Here is a 12,051-nt window from a genome sequence, read left to right as displayed (position 1 = left end):
ATATAGTGACTATACTGACCACCATGTTGTCTCTAACATGGTTATATAGTGACTATACTGACCACCATGCTGTGTCTCTAACATGGTTATATAGTGACTATACTGACCACCATGCTGTCTCTCTAACATGGTTATATAGTGACTATACTGACCACCATGCTGTCTCTCTAACATGGTTATATAGTGACTATACTGACCACCATGCTGTCTCTAACATGGTTATATAGTGACTATACTGACCACCATGCTGTCTCTAACATGGTTATATAGTGACTATACTGACCACCATGCTGTCTCTAACATGGTTATATAGTGACTAGTAACTATACTGACCACCATGTTGTGTCCCTCTAGGTTCATCATCAGGGGGCGGAGACATGGAGTGTGGGGGCGGAGACATGGAGTGTGGGGGCGGAGACATGGAGTGTGGGGGTGGGGATCTGTCTGACAGCGGCAGCAGTGGCTACTGGAGCTGGGACCACGACAACGTTAGTCCCGCCCTGTCCCTGTCCGTCATCGAGATGGACAGCAGCCCCGACGAAGGACTGCACACGGAGCTGGAGCAGGGTGTGGAGCTAAATGTAGCCAAGAGGTCAAAGGTGAGGGGGGAGGAGACTGTTGCCATGGCATTAGAGAGAGAAAGAAGGAGTTGAAGAATCGTTGTGTAAGTCTGGTGTTTTAAAAACTGTCACTTCTCCTTCCGTTCATTTTCAATCTCTATTTTAGTGCTTTTTGGGACTGGTTCGGTTTTGGTTTGGTTATTAAAAAATAATCACAATATTTGGTTTTCGATTTATTATATTTTTTACATTACATGCATTATGAAATAGTGACATTAAAATAATTGTAATAAACTTTTTAATTGGAAATTCCAAAGCCAAAAATACTAAACATTCAGTTGCCAAAACATGTCAAATATTCCATAGTCACTGCCCACATTGGGTAGACATCAATACAAAAACAGGACATTACTATGAAATAATATGTTATCTGTGTAATATTACTTTGTTTTTATTTGAGGACTTTATAATTTTTCATTCCTTAAAGTCATCATCTCATCTGTGCTCAGTCAGTCAGTCAGTCAGTCAGTCAGTCAGTCAGTCAGTCAGTCAGTCAGTCAGTCAGTCAGTCAGCCAGCCAGTCAGCCAGCCAGCCAGCCAGCCAGCCAGCCAGCCAGCCAGCCAGCCAGCCAGCCAGCAGCAGCCAGCCAGCCAGCCAGCCAGCCAGCCAGCCAGCCAGCAGCCAGCCAGCCAGCCAGCCAGCCAGCCAGCCAGCCAGCCAGCCAGCCAGCCAGCCAGCCAGCCAGCCAGCCAGCCAGCCAGCCAGCCAGCCAGCCAGCCAGCCAGCCAGCCAGCCAGCCAGCCAGCCAGCCAGCCAGCCAGCCAGCCAGCCAGCCAGCCAGCCAGCCAGCCAGCCAGCCAGCCAGCCAGCCAGCCAGCCAGCCAGCCAGCCAGCCAGCCAGCCAGCCAGCCAGCCAGCCAGCCAGCCAGCCAGCCAGCCAGCCAGCCAGCCAGCCAGCCAGCCAGCCAGCCAGCCACACACACTCTCTCTCTCTCTCTCTCTCTCTCTCTCTCTCTCTCTCTCTCTCTCTCTCTCTCTCTCTCTCTCTCTCTCTCTCTCTCTCTCTCTCTCTCTCTCTCTCTCTCTCTCTCTCTCTCTCTCTCTCTCTCTCTCTCTCTCTCTCTCTCTCTCTCTCTCTCTCTCTCTCTCTCTCCTCTCTCTCTCAACTTTTTCAATTCAATACAATTTGCTTTATTGGCATGATGTAACAATGTACATATTGCCAAACGCTTACTTTGGATATTTACATACATACATCTCTCTTTCTCTCTCTCTCTCTCTTTCTCTGATCACAGAGTTCTTTCAGAGGAGCGTACAGGTGTCTGTGGCCCAGCTGTGGCAAGGTGCTCACGTCTTCAGTTGGTATGAAGAGACATGTCCGTGTGATGCACCTGGGGTGAGATCTCTTCTCAGACAGCAGCCGGTATTAACTCTGGACATTTTTTTACATTGTTAACTTACTCTCTCTCCTTTGTCTATCCCTTCCAAAATTCATACACACGCACGTATGCACGCACGAACACACAAACACACACCACAACCCTACACACACACACACACACACACGTATGCACGCACGAACACACAAACACACACCACAACCCTACACACACACACACGTATGCACGCACGAACACACAAACACACACCACAACCCTACACACACACTTATGCACGCACGAACACACACCACAACCCTACACACACACACACAGCAGCGGATCGGAGCAGTCCCACAGAGAGGAGGATTTCTACTACACTAAGTTCTCCTGCAAAGTTCCACCAGCCCACGTCCCGGCCTTGTCCTCTCACGTCCCATGGGCATCCTGTGGCTCCCCTCCAGACCCTGGTCCAGGTTCCTGTCTCCAGATCCCCTCCTCTACCTCGTCCTCACCCTCAGGGTCAGGCAGCTCCAGGCCCAGCTCAGGCCCAGGGTCAACCCCAGGGTCAGCTCCAGGGTCAGGCAGCTCCAGGCCCAGCTCAGGCCCAAGGTCAACCCCAGGGTCAGCTCCAGGGTCAGGCAGCTCCAGGCCCAGCTCAGGCCCAAGGTCAACCCCAGGGTCAGCTCCAGACCAGCCCAGCCCTCTCAGCCAGTCTGCCCCCAGTTCCTTTTGGCAGACAGACCACCCGTATCAGGTAGGTTGATTTATTAAACCGGAATATTCCACACAGTAACAATTGGCACCTCTGGGTCGACCCTGGCCTGCAGAGTTTCAGTACTTCTCTGTTTCGTATTTTACATTTTTTTACATTTGAAATAACTTGTCTTTTAAGGCAGTGATGTTGCCTTGTTGAAGTCTATTATTATGGGTTTAGAAACTACAGCAAGGCATCTTGAAAAGGGGTGAAGTTTTGACTAGAATGGCTGTGAAAGAAATGTGAGGGAGTTTGAGAGACGTCTGGTGTGATGTTGTCTTCCTCTCTGCATAGGCCTGCACTCCCCTCCAGGTGACGGTGTCCTGTCACAACTCCGCCCCCTGTTGTTGGACCCCTCCCCCTCTCACCGTCTCTAACCAGCACAGTCACCACAACTCTCAGGTACGTCTGCTCTCCTCTTCGTTAGCCTCAACCCCAGTCACCACAACTCTCAGGTACGTCTGCTCTCCTCCTCCTCGTTAGCCTCAACCCCAGTCATCACAACTCTCAGGTATGTCTGCTCTCTCCTCCTCCTCGTTAGCCTCAACCCCAGTCACCACAACTCTCAGGTATGTCTGCTCTCTCCTCCTCCTCGTTAGCCTCAACCCCAGTTACCACAACTCCCAGGTACGTCTGCTCTTTCCTCCTCCTCGTTAGCCTCACCCCCAGTCGTTCCTTCCAGGTCTTTCCAGAACGGGAATATGGGTGGGTATCTATCTCCTGATATCTGTTCCTGATATCTATCTCCTGATATCTTTCTCCTGATACCTATCTCCTGATATCTATCTCCTGATATCTATCCCCTGATACCTATCTCCTGATATCTATCCCATGATACCTATCTCCTGATATCTATCCCATGATACCTATCTCCTGATACATATCTCCTGATACCTATCTCCTGATACCTATCTCCTGATATCTATCTCCTGATATCTATCCCCTGATACCTATCTCCTGATATCTATCCCATGATACCTATCTCCTGATATCTATCCCATGATACCTATCTCCTGATACATATCTCCTGATACCTATCTCCTGATACCTATCTCCTGATATCTATCTCCTGATACCTATCTCCTGATATCTATCCCATGATACCTATCTCCTGATACATATCTCCTGATACCTATCTCCTGATACCTATCTCCTGATATCTATCTATCTATCTATCTATCTGATATCTAACTACAACATTTTCAGACAAGATAGAACTGCCAAAGGGGGCGGTGTTGCAATCTACTGCAAAGATAGCCTGCAGAGTTCTGTCCTACTATCCAGGTCTGTACCCAAACAATTCGAACTTCTACTTTTAAAAATCCACCTCTCTAAAAACAAGTCTCTCACCGTTGCCGCCTGCTATAGACCACCCTCTGCCCCCAGCTGTGCTCTGGACACCATATGTGAACTGATTGCCCCCCATCTATCTTCAGAGTTCGTGCTGCTAGGCGACCTAAACTGGAACATGCTTAACACCCCAGCCATCCTACAATCTAAACTTGATGCCCTCAATCTCACACAAATAATCAATGAACCTACCAGGTACCTCCCCAAAACCTTAAACACGGGCACCCTCATAGATATCATCCTAACCAACTTCCCCTCTAAATACACCTCTGCTGTCTTCAACCAAGATCTCAGCGATCACTGCCTCATTGCCTGCATCCGTAATGGGTCAGCGGTCAAACGACCTCCACTCATCACTGTAAAACGCTCCCTGAAACACTTCTGCGAGCAGGCCTTTCTAATCGACCTGGCCGGGGTATCCTGGAAGGATATTGATCTCATCCCGTCAGTAGAGGATGCCTGGATATTTTTTAAAAATGCCTTCCTAACCATCTTAAATAAACATGCCCCATTTAAGAATTTAGAACCAGGAACAGATATAGCCCTTGGTTCTCCCCAGACCTGACTGCCCTTAACCAACACAAAAACATCCTATGGCGTTCTGCATTAGCATCGAACAGCCCCCGTGATATGCAGCTGTTCAGGGAAGCTAGAAATCATTATACACAGGCAGTTAGAAAAGCCAAGGCTAGCTTTTTCAAGCAGAAATTTGCTTCCTGCAACACTAACTCAAAAAAGTTCTGGGACACTGTAAAGTCCATGGAGAATAAGAACACCTCCTCCCAGCTGCCCACTGCACTGAAGATAGGAAACACTGTCACCACTGATAAATCCACCATAATTGAGAATTTCAATAAGCATTTTTCTACGGCTGGCCATGCTTTCCACCTGGCTACTCCTACCCCGGACAACAGCACTGCACCCCCAACAGCAACTCGCCCAAGCCTTCCCCATTTCTCCTTCTCCCAAATCTATTCAGCTGATGTTCTGAAAGAGCTGCAAAATCTGGACCCCTACAAATCAGCCGGGCTAGACAATCTGGACCCTTTCTTCCTAAAATTATCTGCCGAAATTGTTGCCACCCCTATTACTAGCCTGTTCAACCTCTCTTTCGTGTCGTCTGAGATTCCCAAAGATTGGAAAGCAGCTGCGGTCATCCCCCTCTTCAAAGGGGGGGACACTCTTGACCCAAACTGCTACAGACCTATATCTATCCTACCGTGCCTTTCTAAGGTCTTCGAAAGCCAAGTCAACAAACAGATTACCGACCATTTCGAATCTCACCATACCTTCTCTGCTATGCAATCCGGTTTCAGAGCTGGTCATGGGTGCACCTCAGCCACGCTCAAGGTCTTAAACGATATCTTAACCGCCATCGATAAGAAACATTACTGTGCAGCCGTATTCATTGATCTGGCCAAGGCTTTCGACTCTGTCAATCACCATATCCTCATCGGCAGACTCGACAGCCTTGGTTTCTCAAATGATTGCCTCGCCTGGTTCACCAACTACTTCTCTGATAGAGTTCAGTGTGTCAAATCGGAGGGTCTGCTGTCCGGACCTCTGGCAGTCTCTATGGGGGTGCCACAGGGTTCAATTCTTGGACCGACTCTCTTCTCTGTATACATCAATGAGGTCGCTCTTGCTGCTGGTGAGTCCCTGATCCACCTCTACGCAGACGACACCATTCTGTATACTTCCGGCCCTTCTTTGGACACTGTGTTAACAACCCTCCAGGCAAGCTTCAATGCCATACAACTCTCCTTCCGTGGCCTCCAATTGCTCTTAAATACAAGTAAAACTAAATGCATGCTCTTCAACCGATCGCTACCTGCACCTACCCGCCTGTCCAACATCACTACTCTGGACGGCTCTGACTTAGAATACGTGGACAACTACAAATACTTAGGTGTCTGGTTAGACTGTAAACTCTCCTTCCAGACCCATATCAAACATCTCCAATCCAAAGTTAAATCTAGAATTGGCTTCCTATTTCGCAACAAAGCATCCTTCACTCATGCTGCCAAACATACCCTTGTAAAACTGACCATCCTACCAATCCTCGACTTTGGCGATGTCATTTACAAAATAGCCTCCAATACCCTACTCAACAAATTGGATGCAGTCTATCACAGTGCAATCCGTTTTATCACCAAAGCCCCATATACTACCCACCATTGCGACCTGTACACTCTCGTTGGCTGGCCCTCGCTTCATACTCGTCGCCAAACCCACTGGCTCCATGTCATCTACAAGACCCTGCTAGGTAAAGTCCCCCCTTATCTCAGCTCGCTGGTCACCATAGCATCTCCCACCTGTAGCACACGCTCCAGCAGGTATATCTCTCTAGTCACCCCCAAAACCAATTCTTTCTTTGGCCGCCTCTCCTTCCAGTTCTCTGCTGCCAATGACTGGAACGAACTACAAAAATCTCTGAAACTGGAAACACTTATCTCCCTCACTAGCTTTAAGCACCAACTGTCAGAGCAGCTCACAGATTACTGCACCTGTACATAGCCCACCTATAATTTAGCCCAAACAACTACCTCTTTCCCAACTGTATTTAATTTTAATTTATTTATTTATTTTGCTCCTTTGCACCCCATTATTTTTTATTTCTACTTTGCACATTCTTCCATTGCAAAACTACCATTCCAGTATTTTACTTGCTATATTGTATTTACTTTGCCATCATGGCCTTTTTTGCCTTTACCTCCCTTCTCACCTCACATTGTATATAGACTTGTTTATACTGCATTATTGACTGTATGTTTGTTTTTACTCCATGTGTAACTCTGTGTCGTTTTATCTGTCGAACTGCTTTGCTTTATCTTGGCCAGGTCGCAATTGTAAATGAGAACTTGTTCTCAACTTGCCTACCTGGTTAAATAAAGGTAAAATAAAAAATAAATAAATAAATAAAAATCTCCTGATACCTATCTCCTGATATCTATCCCCTGATACCTATCTCCTGATATCTATCCCCTGGTACCTATCTCCTGATATCTATCTCCTGATACCTATCTCCAGCAGAGCACCAGTAGGACAACAGCTGGATGTGATATTAATTGTGACTATTTAATGATTTCTTATTACAAGAGATGCCATACTTATCTAAAAATAAGCATTCCCCCTCCCTCCTCTTCTCCCCTCCCCCTGCTTCCTATCTTTTGCCCCCTACAGGTGGTGAGGGGTCGCTGCAGGTCTGTGAGTGTGGGAGAACAGTGGCTTCAACAGAACAGCGCCACCAACAGGCTAACCACCATGAGAGCAGCCTCTCCGTCACGCTCTCAATGCTCCTTCAGGTAGTCACCGTGTACCCTCTCTCCTCTCTCCTCTCTCCTCTCTCCTCTCTCCTCTCTCTCTCTCCTCTCTCTTGTCTTCTCCTCGCTACTCTTCTTTAGTTAAGCACCATCTAGCCTCCCCTCTCTTCTCTCTCTCTCCTCTCTCTTGTTTTCTCCTCGCTACTCTTCTTTAGTTAAGCACCATCTAGCCTCCCCTCTCTTCTTTCTCTCTCCTCTCTCTTGTTTTCTCCTCGCTACTCTTCTTTAGTTAAGCACCATCTAGCCTCCCCTCTCTTCTCTCTCTCTCCTCTCTCTTGTTTTCTCCTCGCTACTCTTCTTTAGTTAAGCACCATCTAGCCTCCCCTCTCTTCTCTCTCTCTCCTCTCTCTTGTTTTCTCCTCGCTACTCTTCTTTAGTTAAGCACCATTTAGTCTCCCCTCTCTTCTCTCCTCTCTCTTCTCTCTTGTTTTCTCCTCGCTACTCTTCTTTAGTTAAGCACCATTTAGTCTCCCCTCTCTTCTCTCCTCTCTCCTCTCTCTTGTCTTCTCCTCGCTACTCTTCTTTAGTTAAGCACCATTTAGCCTCCCCTCTCTTCTCTCTCCCCTCTCTCTTGTCTTCTCCTCGCTACTCTTCTTTAGTTAAGCACCATTTAGCCTCCCCTCTCTTCTCTCTCCCCTCTCTCTTGTCTTCTCCTCGCTACTCTTCTTTAGTTAAGCACCATTTAGCCTCCCCTCTCTTCTCTCTCTCCTCTCTGTCTCAACTATCTCTCTTCTCCCCCCTGTCTCAACTATCTCTCCTCTCCCCTCTGTCTCAACTATCTCTCCTCTCCCCTCTGTCTCAACTATCTCTCCTCTCCCCCCTGTCTCAACTATTTCATCCCTGTAGGAAGGGACGAGAGGGGGGGCTGAAACGTTTCTTGTGTATCATCCCTGTAGGAAGGGATGAGAGGGGGGGCTGAAACGTTTCTTGTGTTTCATCCCTGTAGGAAGGGACGAGGGGAGGCTAAGAAGTGTCGTAAGGTTTACGGAGTGGAGCACAAAGAGCAGTGGTGCACGGCCTGCCGCTGGAAGAAAGCCTGCCAGCGCTTCACAGACTAAACAAATGCGCGAACTACGGATGATGAAAAAAAGAGAGACTTGGGAGAAAAAAAAGAGAGGTCACAATCACAACCAGGGCCTGTTAGCCATCAAGAACAACAAAGAGAGGTCACGATCACAACCAGGGCCTGTTAGCCATCAAGAACAACAAAGAGAGGTCACAATCACAACCAGGGCCTGTTAGCCATCAAGAACAACAAAGAGAGGTCACGATCACAACCAGGGCCTGTTAGCCATCAAGAACAACAAAGAGAGGTCACAATCACAACCAGGGCCTGTTAGCCATCAAGAACAACAAAGAGAGGTCACAATCACAACCAGGGCCTGTTAGCCATCAAGAACAACAAAGAGAGGTCACAATCACAACCAGGGCCTGTTAGCCATCAAGAACAACAAAGAGAGGTCACAATCACAACCAGGGCCTGTTAGCCATCAAGAATAACAAAGAGAGGTCACGATCACAACCAGGGCCTGTTAGCCATCAAGAACAACAAAGAGAGGTCACGATCACAACCAGGGCCTGTTAGCCATCAAGAACAACAAAGAGAGGCCTTGATCACAACCAGGGCCTGTTAGCCATCAAGAACAACAAAGAGAGGTCACGATCACAACCAGGGCCTGTTAGCCATCAAGAACAACAAAGAGAGGTCACAATCACAACCAGGGCCTGTTAGCCATCAAGAACAACAAAGAGAGGTCACAATCACAACCAGGGCCTGTTAGCCATCAAGAACAACAAAGAGAGGTCACAATCACAACCAGGGCCTGTTAGCCATCAAGAACAACAAAGAGAGGTCACGATCACAACCAGGGCCTGTTAGCCATCAAGAACAACAAAGAGAGGTCACGATCACAACCAGGGCCTGTTAGCCATCAAGAACAACAAAGAGAGGTCACAATCACAACCAGGGCCTGTTAGCCATCAAGAACAACAAAGAGAGGTCACGATCACAACCAGGGCCTGTTAGCCATCAAGAACAACAAAGAGAGGTCACGATCACAACCAGGGCCTGTTAGCCATCAAGAACACCAAAGAGAGGTCACGATCACAACCAGGGCCTGTTAGCCATCAAGAACAACAAAGAGAGGTCACAATCACAACCAGGGCCTGTTAGCCATCAAGAACAACAAAGAGAGGTCACGATCACAACCAGGGCCTGTTAGCCATCAAGAACAACAAAGAGAGGTCACGATCACAACCAGGGCCTGTTAGCCATCAAGAACAACAAATTCCTGTTTTTTTCTACCTTGTTTTTTCCCCCCTCAAGGAATAAAGTGATTTGTGTATTTTTTTTAAATGTAAACGTTGACCTGAGCAGTGAGTCAGTGTGTGTGATGTTAGTAGCTAGTAGTTGATGTTATGACGTGGTAGGCCTACAATGTTCGTCCTTCCTAGCCTGGTCCCAGACCTGTTGGTGCTGTGTGGCATGACAACGACCGTAGGAGTTAGTTATACACAGGGACTGAACTTTTTGGGGTACTGGCTTGTAACCCTGGGTAACAATCGGCTCAAAAGTCTGTGCCATGCGATATTTCTAAGGACAAACTTTAGACCGTCCTGACGGGCTAGTGTGGCACATTTTCTACTAGCCCGATCTGAAAAGTACTAGCCCGATTTGAAAAGTACTAGCCCGATCTGAAAAGTACTAGCCCGATCTGAAAAGTACTAGCCCGATCTGGCGGGCTGGTTTAGTTTCCATCCCGGGTTGAGCAAGGCGCTTCATCCTTATTAAATGTTCTCCAACTTCTTCTTCTATACAGCACAAACAGATCTGGCCCCAGGATACACATCTCTCCTCACCTCCCACTGAGAACATGTCTCCTCACCTCCCACTGAGAACATGTCTCCTCACCTCCCACTGAGAACATGTCTCTCCTCACCTCCCACTGAGAACACGTCTCTCCTCACCTCCCACTGAGAACATGTCTTCTCACCTCCCACTGAGAACACGTCTCTCCTCACCTCCCACTGAGAACATGTCTCCTCACCTCCCACTGAGAACACGTCTCTCCTCACCTCCCACTGAGAACATGTCTCCTCACCTCCCACTGAGAACATGTCTCCTCACCTCCCACTGAGAACATGTCTCTCCTCACCTCCCACTGAGAACATGTCTCCTCACCTCCCACTGAGAACATGTCTCTCCTCACCTCCCACTGAGAACATGTCTCCTCACCTCCCACTGAGAACATGTCTCTCCTCACCTCCCACTGAGAACATGTCTCCTCACCTCCCACTGAGAACATGTCTCTCCTCACCTCCCACTGAGAACATGTCTCCTCACCTCCCACTGAGAACATGTCTCTCCTCACCTCCCACTGAGAACACGTCTCTCCTCACCTCCCACTGAGAACATGTCGCTCCTCACCTCCCACTGAGAACATGTCTCTCTCCTCACCTCCCACTGAGAACATATCTCCTCACCTCCCACTGAGAACATGTCTCTCCTCACCTCCCACTGAGAACATATCTCCTCACCTCCCACTGAGAACATGTCTCCTCACCTCCCACTGAGAACATGTCTCCTCACCTCCCACTGAGAACATGTCTCTCCTCACCTTCCACAGTATTGTAGCTCTCTTCTTCTTTAATCTCCTCCTCCAACACGTCATTCTTCCCCGTGGCCTCCAACACGTCATTCTTCCCGTGGCCTCCAACACGTCATTCTTCCCCGTGGCCTCCAACACGTCATTCTTCCCCGTGGCCTCCAACACGTCATTCTTCCCCGTGGCCTCCAACACGTCATTCTTCCCCGTGGCCTCCAACACGTCATTCTTCCCCGTGGCCTCCAACACGTCATTCTTCCCCGTGGCCTCCAACACGTCATTCTTCCCCATGGTGTCTACAGAAGCAATGGACTACCTATACCTCAATGTGATGTGCTATCTATGAGATCTTTTGGACTATTTTGTATTTTTGTGTGTTTTATTGTTATATAAAGAGTTTGATGTCATGTTTTGGCACATTTTATTTAAACATGTATTTACAAGGATAATGACGAATAAGCTACATTTGGTTTGACTCGTTGTGGTTTGACTCGTTGTGGTTTGAATCGAGTCAGTTTCTTCCATACAGTATTTTACTCTACCCCGTCTTGGTGAACAGTGTTATGGTCCTGTCTGTATAAGACAGTGTCATGGTCCTGTCTGTATAATACAGTGTTATGGTCTGTATAAGACAGTGTTATTGTCCTGTCTCTATAAGACAGTGTTATGGTCTGTATAAGACAGTGTCATGGTCTGTATAAGACAGTGTTATGGTCCTGTCTGTATAAGACAGTGTTATGGTCTGTATAAGACAGTGTCATGGTCTGTATAAGACAGTGTTATGGTCCTGTCTGTATAAGACAGTGTTATGGTCTGTATAAGACAGTGTTATGGTCTGTATGAGACAGTGTTATGGTCTGTATAAGACAGTGTTATGGTCCTGTCTGTATAAGACAGTGTTATGGTCTGTATAAGACAGTGTTATGGTCTGTATAAGACAGTGTTATGGTCCTGTCTGTATGAGACAGTGTTATGGTCCTGTCTGAATAAGACAGTGTTATGGTCCTGTCTGAATAAGACAGTGTTATGGTCCTGTCTGAATAAGACAGTGTTATGGTCCTGTCTGAATAAGACAG

At 47.7% G+C, this 12,051-nt stretch overlaps 1 protein-coding gene across 7 annotated transcripts in view; it reads left to right on the top strand.

The window, feature by feature from the left end:
- Positions 1–11,384, top strand: part of LOC109879158 (zinc finger protein 395) — a 15,583-nt gene extending 4,199 nt beyond the window's left edge. For 3 of the 7 annotated variants that reach the window (XM_031836787.1, XM_031836788.1, XM_031836784.1), the window contains 6 exons: positions 355–599; positions 1,857–1,957; positions 2,277–2,697; positions 2,992–3,099; positions 7,231–7,352; positions 8,317–11,384. In XM_031836787.1, coding sequence (XP_031692647.1) covers positions 355–599; positions 1,857–1,957; positions 2,277–2,697; positions 2,992–3,099; positions 7,231–7,352; positions 8,317–8,428 — 1,109 coding nt within the window. In that variant the 3' untranslated portion in view covers positions 8,429–11,384. The remainder of the gene's footprint in view (positions 1–354; positions 600–1,856; positions 1,958–2,276; positions 2,698–2,991; positions 3,100–7,230; positions 7,353–8,316) is intronic. The other 4 variants (XM_031836789.1, XM_031836785.1, XR_004211847.1 and 1 more) reach the window with 3 other exon arrangements.
- Positions 11,385–12,051: the final 667 nt, after the last annotated feature.

The sequence above is a fragment of the Oncorhynchus kisutch genome, linkage group LG12 (genome assembly GCF_002021735.2).
Source record: "Oncorhynchus kisutch isolate 150728-3 linkage group LG12, Okis_V2, whole genome shotgun sequence".
Taxonomy (NCBI): Eukaryota; Metazoa; Chordata; class Actinopteri; order Salmoniformes; family Salmonidae; genus Oncorhynchus; species Oncorhynchus kisutch.
Note: the sequence above shows the minus strand (reverse complement) of the source record. Positions and strands in the feature narration are given on the sequence as shown.